The following is a 16,255-nucleotide window of genomic DNA, read 5'->3' on the forward strand; positions in this document are numbered from 1 at the left end:
GCGGTGGTTTTAAGTTCGCGGTGAAGTGGCCACCGCGAAAACCGCGAACATCAAACCACCGAGAAAGTTTTCTGGATTTACAGTAATTCGTGCTGAACTAGTCATTACCTCAAGGAGTTTGAGTTCTACGGACACCTGTTTTTATCGTTTGCAGCGATGAAGCGGTATTTTTTAAGCATTTCTTCAGTATTGTTTTTAAATGACTACTTTGATATTTGGAAGGACGCGTCCCGACGTTGCTCCGAAGTGTCCCAAGAAAAGGGACATGTTTATCTATGACGTCATCCTCGTGTCGGGGAAGACCTGCTAGTGCATTGTGGGTATTAGCAGTCACAGCCAAGACAACGTGAAGCTGGGTGAAAAGGCTAGAAAATGTCTTAAAATTGGGGTAATCATCAAGATATTGAGAATTAAGGGGCTTCGGAACAGCCCTAGATTCTTCAGACACCAACGAACTATGCAAAGATGACATGGTAAGTGATTTAGTAGGAGATAGCCCAATGTTGTCCCTGTTGCCCCCCTCCCCACCCCACCTGTTTCAGACTGCGGATTTTTAATATTCTAGCCGAATAATAGCATAATAATATGGTGGTTTGTTGTTTTTCTCGTTATGTGGCGTTCAGAGGGACTGATATTTTTATTCCTAAAACAGGTTTTTCACCTAGACCAAAAGCAGAAAATTATAATCGTAAAATCCTGAAAATGATGTGTGCTCAGAAAAATATTAATTTTTCTTGCATTATAATGTTTCTCTTTCCTTTCTCATATCTTATCCTGTTGACTACGTCACGAAGTACTAGTGTAGAGCGTGCTACTTATGGCTGAGAACCCAATAAGTAGGATTACCCTGATTATAGAGATTATCCATATATCACATGTAACGTTAGTGTATGTATAAATTTATGTATTCATTTATGATCAGTGGTTTTCTGCTTTTACGTGATAGCATAGAGCACTAAGTTTTAAATACGTCATGAGATTTTTTTTTCAGTTACCTTGATTTCTTACATAATCGGTGCTAGGACATTATGTATTTAGTCTAATGAAATGTCCTTGATTTCTGTTGGATAATTTTGTAAATACATTTTTTGTTGTTGCCCCAAAATTTCATCACTTTCATGTTATGAAGTTCAGTTTTTTTATGAAAATTGGGCGAGGTGACATTTTTCCCCATTCCAAGTGTAACCGTGGGGGGTTTAAGTAGCATCAAACTTCAGCCGGAATTGGCTGATCAGCCTTTTCTAGCGCAGTGGTTTCGCTGCTGGGTTGTAATCTGCCGACCCGGGTTTGATCCCTGGTGTCTGCATGTTTGTTTCTTTCTGTTCCTACTCGCCCCTCTGAATTCTTACACAAGGAGCATGTTCCAATCTAGGCCAGAGAAATGGGTCCTGGAGACTGCCCTGCTCCAATCTATTGGAGTTTAGACATGATTAGTCCTAAATCCCCCGTAACCTACAGTACACTGACCTTGGGCATCTGAACCAATGTCAGCGTCCATTTACACGTTTAGGAGTTGTACAGACTGAAGTATAAATCAGTAAATCAGCAGCATGTGATCTGTGCACTTTGCTCATGGGCTGGCCACGTGAAAATGGGTTGGACGCTTCGGCCCTTTACTAACACTGGTCAACTCAGCCCAAGCAGGCGGTCACTATGTAGCGGTCTGTCAGTTTGCATAAGGTTGGTGCTTATCACATAAGATTCGTGTGTGTCACATAGCGATTTGTGCGTATCACATAAAGTCTGTATGTTTTTGCATAGTGATTTGTGTGTATCACATAAGGTCCGTATGTTTTCGGATACTGATTTGTGCGTAATATATTTGTACGAAGGTTCGTGCAAATGCTTACTAGTTGGCCATTTACTTGTAGGATGTTGGGCCAAGTTGGCCACGGTGTTGGGCTGAGTTTACTGAACTGAGTTGCTAAAGTTGCTGATTCCTATCTATGTTTAAACACATGGGCAATACAGGAAAAGCCTCGCTACTCTCACCTCTCAAAGAGAAGTACCCCCTGGAATAAAAGTACCCCCCGGACAAATCTTCAAAATCTAATAGTAGGTAGGTTCTCTTTATTTATTTGTGCCTGAGTACCGTATCAGTTAATTGTATATATAATGAACAGAATAACCATAGTTATCTTGTTCGATATATTATCTTTTTTTTCCATTTTGTAATAAAAGGTAATATATAAGATTGATTTATAGTATTCGTAATTTTGTGAAAATTTACATGATACTTGTAACGTTACATACATTTTCTACTTAGAACTTGAAGCAAGTGATTATGGAAAATTTTTGTAATACTTCAAAAAGAATGGCTACATCACACTGCCATAATCTTAGAATGTTTATCATATTTGGACTTTTGTAATTGGTTAGATTGGGCCTTGAAAAATGTCATATATATATATATAGAGAGAGAGAGAGAATAATACATTTGACCTGTACATATGTAATCTATTCACAATTTGCTGTGAGCTACACGTAGTTATTACATCCCATGGTCCAAAATACACGATGGAAGAAGAAGTGCACTGACCAAGTGAAGCTTTTAATATGTAAAGGCTAGCTACAAATATCAGCACCTATTCCTCTCTGCGTTTCTTGTTATCAATTCTAGAAATTTAGTGAGAGAAAGAAGTCAAAGAACACAGAAAATATTTAACATTTTACACCTCCCCCTACATTCATATCGTATTGCTGATTCCTCTGCAGGCATTACCGCAAGGTAGAAAACAAGCAGTTTCCTTTGAGCCCTTTGTAAATTTTGACTCCAGCTTTGAAACTGATACACACCAAATATGGCTTAATGTATTCATCTATGAGGCAGGGAAACACTTTCCCACGGCTTATATGCACACTGCCCCGCCCACTGCACCATGCCTGCTGGCGGTAAAAGTCCTAAAAGGCCTGAAGAGACTTGACTCCGCCCCTTTGGGGGCGTTGTCCAGTCAGGTTTACTTTTGGGGAGTGCTGACGGCATTTGGATGTTCCAAAACATAGAATGAAATCGGGTGGAACTGACAATAACTGATGATTAAATGACAGTAACAGACGCTCAGAAACATATCTGATGACAACAGTGCTCCAACTTTTCAAAAATATTTCGTATTATATATTGTTAGTTTAGTTTCTACTTTGATAAAATGACCAAAAGTATCTGCTATCGTGAAGAACTTTCAACAGCCTCCCACGGCCTGATCGGAACGTACCAAGTGTCTGAGGGACAAGTGTCTGATTATATATTTTTTGCCTCCATAAAAATTATACTAATGCTGTTAAGTGGAGGAAGGCGCGGAAGTTACGAGGAAAAAGTGTTGAGAACGAGGAGGAAACAGATTTGTACTAGTAGTTGTATTTTTAAGTTCCACGAAAAAGATTGTCATACAAGAACACTCCCTCGGAAAGCCGACACTCTTGGCTTGCCACATGGGAGACCCGCCCTGTGCGTACTGGGGGACCTGGTAAGTCATGTCAGGCAGCTCCCCCCAAAATAGTAAATTTTGAGCAAAAATACCACGGAAATATCGGCAGAAAAACCCAAAATTTCAATATTTTTGGGGTCCTAGGTTAGTAATGAAAGCCCCAATTTGAAAAAATAAATAAACGTACCGTCTAAAATAAGAATGTACCGGGTGGATTTTGAGGCTGAAAAAAATAAACGTACCGGTACGTTTATTTGAGAGGTGAGAGTAAAGTTCTGTCATTACTTAGAGCCTATAGTCTAGAATGGGAGGCTGAATTATTCTTCTTGTCACACAGTATTATTTGACAATTGCAGTGTGGAGGACAGTACTTAGCTTTATGCATGTATAATTATAATGCAGTGAATACTATTTTAGTTTATTCAGTTGTGGATCTAACTTTTCCCTGCGACTTTTAGCTGACATCGTATCTACAGACCCCAGCAGAATGAAATATTTATCGTATTAATGGATCCAGAGTTGACACTCGGCGCCAGTTGGTGCCAAATATCAGTCCCAGTGGGTTTGATGGCTATCCTTCCTGACTCTGCAACCTTCCCTCGGAAGTCATGCCAGGATAGTTCTACAACTACTATTAGCACTAAGAACGAAGTTAGTATTAACTGTTATATTGTATACATGTCTTAAGTCATTTATCATACATCATGAATTGGAAGCGATAACGTTTGATTCAGGTGTCCTGGACCAGTCTGTGTTTTAGAGAATCCCACATGCCTCTATACAAATTACAATAATTCAGATGGACTTTTGTGTGCCAAATGTGTGCTTTGTTGGGTGGGTATGACGTCCCCTTGGTCCCAGTTCCCTTATGGATCACCCAATGGCCAATCCCGCAGTCAGGCTAGTACCTAACTAGCACATACCCTACTAGGTTGATATGGAATACATCTCTATATACATCTATACAATGATTCAGATTTTAAGAATGAATTGGAAAAGATATAATTTATGATCATTATTAAGTGAACTTCAGAAATTTAATTCCAATACATTTGTATTGAAGGACATCATTTTGGTTCTAACTAGTTGTGTTAGAACAAATGTTTTTTTGACAGACCTAACCTATATTCCAGTTGCCAGATCCTAGTTTCAGAACATTTCTGTAAATCTGAATAAATAAATAGTAAATAAAATGTTGGTGGAATTTAATTGAAAAGTGTGTGTGTTTGTGGGGGGGGGGGGGGGGCATGGGAATCTGTACTTGAAAATAGAAAGGGTAATGATTTTTGTGCTTGAAGGTTAAAGAAGAAAGCCCCATACTCATGCACATAGGTATTGATCATATGGTGATATTGATTGATATACATGTTGTAGCTAAAGCTGATTGGATAGAAATTTGGCAAGCCGAGTAATCTGTACCAACCAATCAATAATGATTGATGACCAACGTCTCACAAACTTCCCAAGTATTGCAAAACAGCACTGGCAAATTCTCCAAAAATCTCAGACATTTTAGATATGTTGTTATTAATTATTCTAATCTAAGCTCTCCATTAAAGTGTTGCATATAGGTCTGCACGCAGTATGCCTCAGTTTTCATAATGTAATTCATCATGTAGAAGTGAAAGAAATCTAATACAGCGTACATTTGGTCTAAACTATTTTTAGAAGCCGTTGCCGGTACCATTTTTAGTATGGCCCCAATGATAAGCTTCTCGTTCCACATTAGCAGCAGATAACATGTGAATTGTAACCCAGATGATAAGAGGGGGAGGAATTTACTAATGTAATCATGATGAGTCCCTGGCCTGGTGACTAATCTGAGTTAGGAGTGGAGAGGACACTTACACCAGTTGGAGATGCAGGAACATCGTGTATGGATTAACCAGGAGTTACCACACACAGGAGTAGGACAGGGACAGGCTGGGTGGAATGGTATACTACATCTGATCTGATCTTATTTCATTGCTCTTCTGATGAAGTTCTATAATACTATACTTCAGTTACATGAAAAATTGAGGTATTGTTTTGGGTGTGTCCGATCTGTGTGTTTGCCTGACAGTGCTTCTGGATATTAAGTGTGGTCAGTAGCTATAGTGGTCAGCATAATGTAAGAACCTTGGATGGATTACAAAAATCAAGGTTGATCTTGGACCCCAGGCATTTTTTTCATGTTTATAACTTTTGGCTTCACTGTAAAGCCTAGCCCGTGACAATGGTCAATATTGACTGAAGGAGGCCATATAAAGATTAAGATATTGTCTGAATTCAACTATGTTTATTTTTAAAATGTTTGACCCTATCTGTTGACCAAGCTTTCTCCTTTTCAAACTGCTCTTTTTTTTTAGATCTCAGTCATAATTGTATAGTCATTATACTGACTGAAGCTGTCGACCGTCTCGTGAGACGACAAGAGCCGAAGACTAGTAGACATGGTATAGTAAAGCACTAGAAGGTGGTGTACTATTTGGTTTTTTGAACCCATAGATATTGTTATGTATTTCTATGTTCTGAGACTGAGAAGTATGGTACATTTATGTACACAAATACATGTATGTTACAAATTTAGTTATTGTATTAAAACCTTGTACATGTCCATCTGTTAAACCCCTCCCCTTGTTCCCATAGCTGAAGCTCAGAAGATGGGTGAGAGCCATCAGAGTCAGGAGGAGGAGGGGGAGATGGAGGGACTGTGCTGCTGTGAGTACATCAACACTCAGGGGGAGCGCAGCCACCTGCTCATGTCCTTCTGTGACTGTGAGGACCTGGACAGTGCTGCAGACAGGTAAAACACAGTCCCTATATTTTTAGTAATAATGTACAGAAAACAGATAAGGGTACAATTGTACACAGTCATGTACATGTAGTCACATATTACTGTAAATGCAAAAACTTTCGCGATAGTTTAATCAAAATGTTCACGGTTTTCGTGGTGGCTGCTTCACCGCGAATTTAAAACCACCACAAACATTTTTCCATGGCAGTAAGAGACTACAGTGTATTGTGCTTGAAAAGTCCTTATTCCTGCTACCGCAAAATTAAATCCCGCGATCTTAAAAGTTAAATGCATTTACAGTAGCTTGTTTTAGGCTGTGGAGCCAGTGTGTTGTTCTCCACAGACTGTAAATACGACATGGTATTGAAAGGCAGAGCCCATCCCTCTCCTTCCACCATCTCCCAGCTTCCCAGTTGCAAGTCAGGTACTCAAATTTACACCTGTATGAAATGTGCAAAGTCATGTCAAGTGCCATTCACAAATATAGCAACTATCTAGGAATGCAAGGAATCAAAGGCATGACCTCCCTATCTCATGTCTGTTAGCCCCAGGCCATTCGGCCAGTGAACACCATGGACAGTCCCTATAGAGTTTTAGATAAGGGCTGGTATCCTTTTGGGAGAATGAAACATTTTCCCTTTAATAGAGTTCAGATCTGTATGCTTCCTAAAAAGTCTAATTAGATTGAAAAGCTGATAATCAAACTCAAATCAAGCATGTACAACATGTCTCTTGTCACTTAAATCAACACCCTGTCTTTCTGTGTTTGTATCCCTCTATCTTTCAATTAATGTTCTCTTTTTTTCTCTCTCTCCTTTACTTGTAAATAGTTATTCATAGGTCAGAGAATAGACAGAAAAAGGTCTGCTAAAACATGAATTTCAAACTGTCACCATTTTGTTTCAAGATTTTACAGTTACAGTAAAAGAATGCTATAAATGTGGCAACTTGTTTTGAGCCACATCTTTGTCTGAAATGTTTGTAACTGTAGAAAACCTGGTGACTTTCAAAACATTCCTCAGAGCAAATCAGTAAGCCCCTCTCCTGCTGATGTCAAGTTCCCAGCTTTGCAAACAAGTCCCACTCTTTGAAAATAGTGACAAGTTGCACAATGTTGCCTGCCTATAGCTAGTATAAGCAATAAAAGTTTTGTTTCTGAATGCATGGTTTGTATTACAGTATAATTGAATTGAAGCTCTCCCTCATTGACATTTTGCCAAGCCTGTCTCCAATCAATGCTCTTTATGCCAATATGTCTTCAAAAATTCATGAGGCTTTTGTATCAAGGATAGGAGGACAGTTGAAACACGTCTATTTCAGTCCATGAAATGGGGGCTGATGTCATTTGAGTGACAAATGGCCGTGCTAGTCATTGTCAGTCTATCTGTATGAAGGACTAAGGAAAGATATTCCCAGTTCACGTCTGCTTGCAAAGTCCCACTGCTTTGCTGTGAGGGTTTGGTAAGGATCTGTAACCTGAAAGGGCTTGCTGACTGCTTTGTGCTATCTTCATATAATGATAAGATGGCCCTTTTGATAGAACGCGAATGTCTACATCTTCCAATATGTAGGGAATTATAGGGGCAGTTCGCTAATCAGTGATCACTGATTTTAGAATTAGTCATGTTGGTTCTGTTATGTATTATACTGTGGTCACCTCATTTCATCACACCTAACATTTTCATGCTGACCATGGTACAGCTACTGACTGTCATGACTTCTTTTTCAGATTGTCATATTTAATTCCTAGTTTTTCAGATCTGGTTTTAGGTTTCCATTACATAATCATATCGTATTACATGTGTAGCCAACATATGGCATTACTCATGACATTATGATTTAGTTCTTCCGCAGATGACCTCTCATGGATATGTATCACTTTAGTTTTATCATCTTCCCAGATGTTACAGATTTTTGTCTTTTTCTTTTAGTTTCCTGTAGAAATGAGTGGTTATGACATTATCTATTGCCCATGCCGGCATGTTATCATTGTTACTAGACCACCTTGACAACTGTGTTTCCACACTCCCAGGAATCGCAAACATCGCGTGGTGTCAGCGTGGAACTACCAGGAATTTTACAGGAACTACAAGGAAGGGACGAAGCTACACAACCACTCCTATATCAAACGGTCGCCAAGGTGGATAACCAGCAATAATCTTGATTTTCTCCTTTGTTATATGTAAGTTTGTTTGTTTCCTTTCAGCCTTTAAAGGACAACGTTTCAGGACTGAAATGTTGGGAATGGAGAAGGAGGAAGGAGTTATCAAAACCTGTCTTTGAAAAATTTGTACTTTTTCTTTAGATCTCAACAGTGCATGTTTTGCATGAACGTTTTTTTTTTCCTTTAACAGTATCATCTATGGGCAGCTCTTTTCTCCTATATTTAAGTTTATAGTATCATCATGTCTTGTGCGACCTTTTGAAGGATGTAATACTATATTACTATTATTAGAACCTGTTTTTATTTCATAGGTTTGATTTTGGTATATCTGACGTGAGAAAAAATGAATGCAATTTTTCTACAGGGTATTCAAAAGACAGAAAGTTCCCAGCAGTAACTACGAGGCACTATACATGACCCTAGAAGACCGCTTACGCATCCCCTGGTGTTCTGGAAAGGGGGCCAAACAAGTCAACCCCCAAGTCATCCCACCTCTGCTCCTGGTGCCACTGTCCCTCAACATTGCTGCTATCCACCCCCTGCTGACTGCAGTGGTACTGGTCCTCCTCCCCATCCTCCTCATAAGGTAGGAAGGATGCATTATGTCCTAAGAGGGGTCAATGGCTAGCTTTATGCTATACTAACAGGAATGTAAACAGAACTCAGTATTGAAATTGTGTAGATTGTTTGTTTAATGCAAATGCAAGCATTTGAAAGAAGTTTTCCATCCAAGCTGAGCTTAGGGTAGGCACTACATGCATTTCTCCAAACCATATATATGGACACATTCTGGCTAGATCCAGACTTGTACAGAAACATTTTATGGCCTGCTTGTATTTTGTATGCTTGTAATATTTTACAATGTGCAGCATTTGCACCTCTGTCCCTGAATGAAATGTTGCAATATGTTCTCACAGGTACTACTTCCGATTCATCAAAATACGCCAAAGCGGGCCTTTCTTCCTGAGTTGGGGCCTCGTGTCCGTCGGTTACCTTTACTCGCTATACCTCCGTCTTGTGGTTCCCCTCGGAATCGTGACATCCACAGAAACATGCCTCCTCACGGTCTTGATGGGCGCCATGCTCGCCGCGTTAACTTCAGCCAAACAGAACCCCGGCTTTATCAGCGGAAAAAACAAGTTAGGAGCTGACAGTAAACAAGGTCCTGCCTTCCCAAAAAATGGGGTAAAAAATACACACGAGGAGAGCTTGCAAGGTAATGGCATCCAGCTTAGGAGCTCAGCAGACAGAAACCACGCCATCTCAAATCCTGTGCAGAACGGTGGCAAAGTGGGCAAGGCAAGTTCAATACAGTCCACCGACGCCCCCTATCAGAATGACAGCACTATGCAGTCCACCAAAAGGCCCCTCCAGAGGAATGGAAACAACAACAACAGGGACAAGCAGGACCTGGGTCAGGATGCAGTGATTGATGTAGAAGGACAGAGAGTCGCAGCTCAGCCCCTCTGGTGCCACGTGTGTAAGATGCCCAGGCCACCTCGAGCTGGACACTGCATGATCTGTAAGCGTTGTGTCTTAAGGCTGGACCACCACTGTATATGGTAAGTTCAAACCAGGGCTATTTCCAGGACCTGTCAGTCCATCCTAGGACACAAATGTCACCAGGTCCATCCAAAAATTGATCTTTATGACAAGAAATTGATGAAAATGTATTTTTCTTCTTATCAAAAATGACAAATACTAACAATATGGGGTCCATAACAATGATTGAGACATACAAAAATTTGATACTGGAGACAACCCTCAGGCACATTATGTCTGTTAGCATTTCTGTACCTTTAATGCTAATGATATCAACATTTTAGGAAGTCCAGCTGGCACATATTTTGCAGTTTGTCATCTAAACTATAAACTAGAAGGTTTCAAACTGCCGTGCCTCCAAGGCAACAAAGAGAAAAGTCTGTTAGACTCTAAAATGTATATTTAGAAGTTGTATATGGAAATCCTACTTGAGCTGAGGCCATGGAAAATACCACAAAACCACATTATGATTGTCATATGATGTCTGCCTTCAGGATCGACCACTGTGTGGGGAAGAACAACCACAGGAGCTTCCTCCTGACACTGGTGCTGTTCATGTCGTCAGCTGGGTACGGAGTCTGGCTGTCCCTCAACAGCACCTGTCCTGGCTGGTACAGCAAGAGGTGGATCCCCTACTGTCCTCAGGCGTACAGCACATCCAGGTGTGTTATACCGTACTGTCCTCAGGCATACAGCACATCCAGGTGGGTTATACCGTACTGTCCTCAGGCATACAGCACATCCAGGTGGGTTATACCCTACTGTCCTCAGGCATACAGCACATCAAGGTGGGTTATACCCTACTGTCCTCAGGCATACAGCACATCAAGGTGGGTTATACCCTACTGTCCTCAGGCATACAGCACATCCAGGTGGGTTATACCCTACTGTCCTCAGGCATACAGCACATCAAGGTGGGTTATACCCTACTGTCCTCAGGCATACAGCACATCCAGGTGGGTTATACCTTACTGTCCACAGGCATACAGCACATCCAGGTGGGTTATACCTTACTGTCCTCAGGCATACAGCACATCCAGGTGGGTTATACCTTACTGTCCTCGGGCATACAGCACATCCAGGTGGGTTATACCTTACTGTCCTCAGGCATACAGCACATCCAGGTGGGTTATACCTTACTGTCCTCAGGCATACAGCACATCCAGGTGGGTTATACCTTACTGTCCTCAGGCATACAGCACATCCAGGTGGGTTATCCCTTAATGTCCTCAGGCATACAGCACATCCAGGTGGGTTATACCTTACTGTCCTCAGGCATACAGTACATCCAGGTGGGTTATGCCTTACTGTCCTCAGGCATACAGCACATCCAGGTGGGTTATACCTTACTGTCCTCAGGCATACAGCACATCCAGGTGGGTTATGCCTTACTGTCCTCAGGCATACGGCACATCCAGGTGGGTTATACCTTACTGTCCTCAGGCATACAGCACATCTAGGTGGGTTATACCCTACTGTCCTCAGGCATACAGCACATCCATGTGGGTTATACCGTACTGTCCGCAGGCATACAGCACATCCAGGTGGGTTATACCTTACTGTCCTCAGGCATACAGCACATCCAGGTGGGTTATACCTTACTGTCCTCAGGCATACGGCACATCCAGGTGGGTTATACCTTACTGTCCTCAGGCATACAGCACATCCAGATGGGTTATACCTTACTGTCCTCAGGCATACAGCATATCCATGTAAATTGTTTGTAGTATTTGTTGGCAAATCTTTTCTACTGCAGAAAACAGCCACTGAAATACTGCAGATTATTGGATCGTAGGTTCCCATAGACCAATCTGATGGCTTGTTTTAACAGAAGTAACTAGTGATGAATGATTTTCTTTCCACTCCCCCCAGCTTTGCCCCAGCCTTCACTCTGATGGTCCTGACTACCATGTCAGGTATCCTCATTTTATTGGTCAATACATTTCTGTTTGCCAATCGGTTGGCTTGTTTCAAAAGAAGATCCAATAGTAACAGTTGTTCTTTCCATTTCCCTCAGTTCTGCCCTAGTCTTCACCTGCTGCTATTACACCCTGATGGTACTCACAGCCATGTCGGGTATCCTCGTCTCACAACTCATCAACATCTCCTGGAACATGACTGGCCGCGAAGAGCGCGTCGCCATCCGCAACAAGACCTACAAGGTTCGCTGCTGCGGCTTCTGTGTCTACACCGACAAGTACGACAAGGGCTGCGTACAGAACTGGTGGGAGTTCAGCCAGAAACCCAAACTTGAGAAACCAGCAGTACAGATGGTGTGAGAGAGGATAAGACATGATCACATAAAGCACACATAAAGTAGTCATCTGTGGAAAGGCACACTCTGCAGATGTGCAAAATTCAGTGCAAAACAACATAAAGCATAAAGGGACCTATGGTCTAGATTACTGGGTGTGGATACAAAATACTCCAAAAATTCCTGCAAAAATACATACTTTTTTGTATAAGTACAATGGTGTAGTTTTCTTTTTTCTGTATTCCTTAATGTTTTCCATCAACATTACCTGCACCTTAGATTCTCACATAATTTGTTTCCTCTTTTTGCATGTGTGTACAACAATCATAAACCTAAGTGAATCTTTAGCATTAGCATCACTTTGGACAACTTAATTATCATGGTGACAGCATTCTTAGCTTAAGTACCAGAAAGGCATGTTCAGAACCAGGAACAGCAGCCTTGGTACTAGAGACAACATCTCTTAGTATGTGGATAGCATGTTCAGCACTAGGGGCAGCACCCATGTTACTGAAGACAGCATTCCTCGCATGAGAATATCATGTTCAGCACCAAGGACAGCAGCCACCTTGTCACTAGAGACAGCATTCCTAGCTTGAGAATAGCATGTTCAGAACTAGGCACAGCACTTTCAGCGCTTGAAATAGTATTCTAAGCATGTGGATAGCATGTTTAGCACCAGAAACAGCACCTTGTCACCAGAGACAACATTCATAACTTGAGCATAGCATGTTTAGTACCAGGGACAGCGACCATAGTACCACAGGCAGCATTCCTGGCATGGGGATTTCATGTTCAGCACCAGAAACAGCACCCTTGTCACCAGAGACAACATTCCTAGCATGAGAATAGCATGTTAAGCACTAGGGACAGCACCCTTAGCGCTAGAGACAGCATTCTCACCATGAGAATAGCATGTCCAGCAACATGCACAGCAACCATAGTCGGTAGCTTTCCTAGCATGAGGATATCATGTTCAGCACCACGGACAGCACCCTTGGCATAAGAGAGCATCCTTAGGATAACATGTTCAGCACCAAGGAGAGAACCAATTGAAATATACAGCATTGTAAGCATGGCTATAGTGTACAGAATCAAAGTCTAAAAGACATTTTATTTTGTAACTGTTGATTACTATCATCATAATTGATTCTTTATAAATCTTATTTTTGTATTGCTGTCTGCAATTTAAGTTTGTTGCAATGTTTCGTTTATGTTATCTGTTTTTATGTTCTAAGCTAATACGACACTGCTTGAATATTGTCATATGCACTTTTTTTGTGAGTTAAATACAGTACTGTTATGTGAATAGAATTACTTTTAGTTTGGAACAATATTTTTATCTTTTGATTTATTTTTTTCACTCCTACCTCATCAACATCGGCTTTTATTCCATTCCAAATTGTAGTATATATTAAAAACATACTTATTTACACACCCTATCCACCCCTCACCAAGTTCTTCAATAAACAGTTTATAATGGTACAATATGATACCTTCAAGGCTAATGAAGTCATGGGAATGCAGGATAAAGCAGAATGTCTATAGTTGTAGACTTGCCTTAGTAAGCACTAACAGGTTGGGACTGCTGCACCCAACTTTTACTGATAGAAGCTAAAAAGTGTACATTACATTTCTAAAGAAAAATGTACTTAACGCTAGTGGGAAACTCTATGCAGAACATTTAGAGATCAGACATTTAGATTGACTTAAACAATGAGTAACTCTGTGACCAGTTTATGCAAAATGCTTCATTTTTTTTTTCTTTGTTGTGCTGGGAAATGGATTGGGCAGTTACATATCCTAAGGTTTTCAAGGAAAGGTGTTGATTCGTGACTGGAATATGTAAAATAATGTTATGTATCCCTCCACACCACCCATTGGTCAGTGCATGTAGATCTTCTAACCAGGGCACTATAATAGATATATTGCAAATACCAAACCTCTATAGAGCAGTGTTAAAATACTGGTAGGTATGCTTAGTAAATAAGGTCTTTGATACCAACCATCTTACCTGACAGGTATAGCCTCATCTATCAAACTTGACCTTAACCTTCTGAGTGCTGAGTTAGTCACTTGGCACCAGGGTGGGATTGTTAGCAAGACAAAGCAGCAGGGAGGAAGGTAAAAGCAATGCTTCAACATGTAGTAAAGATTGCAACTCCTAGACAAAGGGCTAATATATACACAATGTAAGGGGATAACTGTACCATCATTACCTATGCACCGGTAGATGTAAAAACAAAACTATGACAAGACAGGTCCTTCTTGGTGTATACACAATACATAGAAAGTCCATACTATTAATTAAGATTAAGAAGTATATATTTGCTATCAAAAGTTACATGATAAGGTAGATGTAGAGAAACAATATGGCTGTGTCAATATGCATACTATTAGGAGCGTTTTAGCTTTTCACATAAATGTGTGTGTCAAAGTTCATATACCGGTAAATTTAAAGTGATATATAGTTGTAGTGCTTGATAGAAATAGGGAGCAAAAGCAAGTGTTGTTTTAGTTCAATGGGACACAAGCTGTTGTATGAAACTCCTGAAAAAAAACTACAACTCCATCTTTAGACATGCATGTTCAATGGCATTTGCTGCTTTTTCTGTGTCCGATACTGTAAATGCATAGTAAGTTTGTGGGGATTTAGTTTCGCGGTAGCGGAAAAAAGGACCTTTCAGGGTGGTTTTAATTTCGCGGTAGCACCATGCCCTGTAGTCTCTTTCTGCAGCCATGGAAAAACGTTTGCGGTGGTTTTAAGTTCGCGGTGAAGCGGCCACCGGTAAAACAGCGAACATTAACCACCGCAAAAGTTTCTGCATTTACAGTATACCACACATTACATTGAGGTTTTAAATCCATTTTGAATGCTTTTCATATTGTGAGTCCCAACATTGCTGCTGTTTGTTAAGCTGAAGCGGAGGATAGTGTACATGTAGATGGGTACATAGAGCCAGTGAGTGCCTTGTGTTGTTGTATTGCTTGTGAGCAGCGTACTAAGTCTTTGTGTACTGTAAGCTAAGTGTGATTTCCAGAGTTATATCAGAGATCATGTGACTGTGTGTATACACTGAAGTTCCTACTCTTCCAACAGCTTTAGTTTTGTTTGCCTATGGTAGATGGGGGCATACTTAAGGCACCGTAAGCTTTACAAGCCTACCAGTAGTGGTTTAGGGACAATATCATACTCCTTCATAATCCAGAAAAGAATGTAATAGAGCATATGTCACATTGACCATTTGATGGATCCCTAAGCGTGTTTTAAGAATGCATTAAAAAGTGCTGTGAGGTGATTTTAAAAGTGGATGTTTATCTATGCAAGAACAGACCTTACACTCAGCGATCATTTAAGGCCACATACTTGCATCATCCTGTGTCAAATAAAGTTGAAAAATGCAATTGTAGCAAATCTGTATGCACATAAATACTATTAGGTAGTGTATGTGTGTGTGTGTATTAGTGGTAAGATATACACTTTCAGGAAGTCCTGTTATGAAAACGATCATTGTGTCATTGAATGACCGGTAGTTTTATTTTATTTGTTTAATTTCTGTCATGATTGTATGACTTGAAAGAGAAGATTTGCCAAAAGAGAAGTATGAGTCAGATACCATGCCTTCTGTACTTCCTGTAACTCTGAAGTTCATGTCAGAAACAATAAATGTTTTGCATTTAACATGATTGCAAGTTTCACAGATTTCTCAAGGCTTACATGATGCTTTTAGATTCATATTCATGTGTTTTGTGTTTCAGAAGAAATCACAGGACTTTTTGTGTATCTTTGTAAATGATGTGAGCTGCATCCAACAGTATCAGCCATATCTTAAGTTATTTTTACCTCAATATAATGTTTTTAGCACCACTCAATAGAGTAAAGTAATTCAAGGCTCTAGGATTATAACAATCTTGTTGGGACAATCATCAGATGGTTGGGAATACACATTATGCATACAGAGGTGCTACCATCATCCCTAGGGATGGAAGGATGCCTGCTACAAGCTTTTAAATATTACCAGTACTACTAGGATATTGCATATCTCAGAGGGTAGTTGGCAAGTTGGCACATGGAACAAATTAAAGTCTGCAAC

At 40.4% G+C, this 16,255-nt stretch overlaps 1 protein-coding gene across 4 annotated transcripts; it reads left to right on the plus strand.

The window, feature by feature from the left end:
• The first annotated feature begins 285 nt into the window (after nucleotides 1–285).
• Nucleotides 286–15,436, plus strand: LOC118420417 (palmitoyltransferase ZDHHC23-like). Of its 4 annotated transcripts, none has more exons than XM_035827194.1 (7): nucleotides 286–473; nucleotides 6,054–6,210; nucleotides 8,234–8,341; nucleotides 8,730–8,951; nucleotides 9,283–9,927; nucleotides 10,402–10,569; nucleotides 11,925–15,436. In XM_035827194.1, exons 2-7 carry the CDS (start codon nucleotides 6,068–6,070, stop codon nucleotides 12,184–12,186), a joined length of 1,548 nt encoding a protein of 515 aa, XP_035683087.1. In that variant the 5' UTR covers nucleotides 286–473; nucleotides 6,054–6,067; the 3' UTR covers nucleotides 12,187–15,436. The 4 variants fall into 4 exon arrangements, with proteins under 4 accessions (XP_035683087.1, XP_035683090.1, XP_035683086.1 ...); XM_035827193.1 differs by lacking the exon at nucleotides 286–473 and adding an exon at nucleotides 5,137–5,360; XM_035827197.1 differs by lacking the exon at nucleotides 8,234–8,341.
• Nucleotides 15,437–16,255: the final 819 nt, after the last annotated feature.

Source organism: Branchiostoma floridae, chromosome 8 (assembly GCF_000003815.2).
Source record: "Branchiostoma floridae strain S238N-H82 chromosome 8, Bfl_VNyyK, whole genome shotgun sequence".
Classification (NCBI taxonomy): domain Eukaryota; kingdom Metazoa; phylum Chordata; class Leptocardii; order Amphioxiformes; family Branchiostomatidae; genus Branchiostoma; species Branchiostoma floridae.

Coding starts and splice junctions, on each gene's coding strand:
- LOC118420417 (XM_035827193.1), top strand. CDS start 5,285: ATGCAGGAACATCGTGTATGGATTAACCAGGAGTTACCACACACAGGA. Junction 5,361..6,053: donor GGGACAGGCTGGGTGGAATG/GTATACTACATC, acceptor TTGTTCCCATAG/CTGAAGCTCAGAAGATGGGT. Junction 9,928..10,401: donor CTGGACCACCACTGTATATG/GTAAGTTCAAAC, acceptor GTCTGCCTTCAG/GATCGACCACTGTGTGGGGA.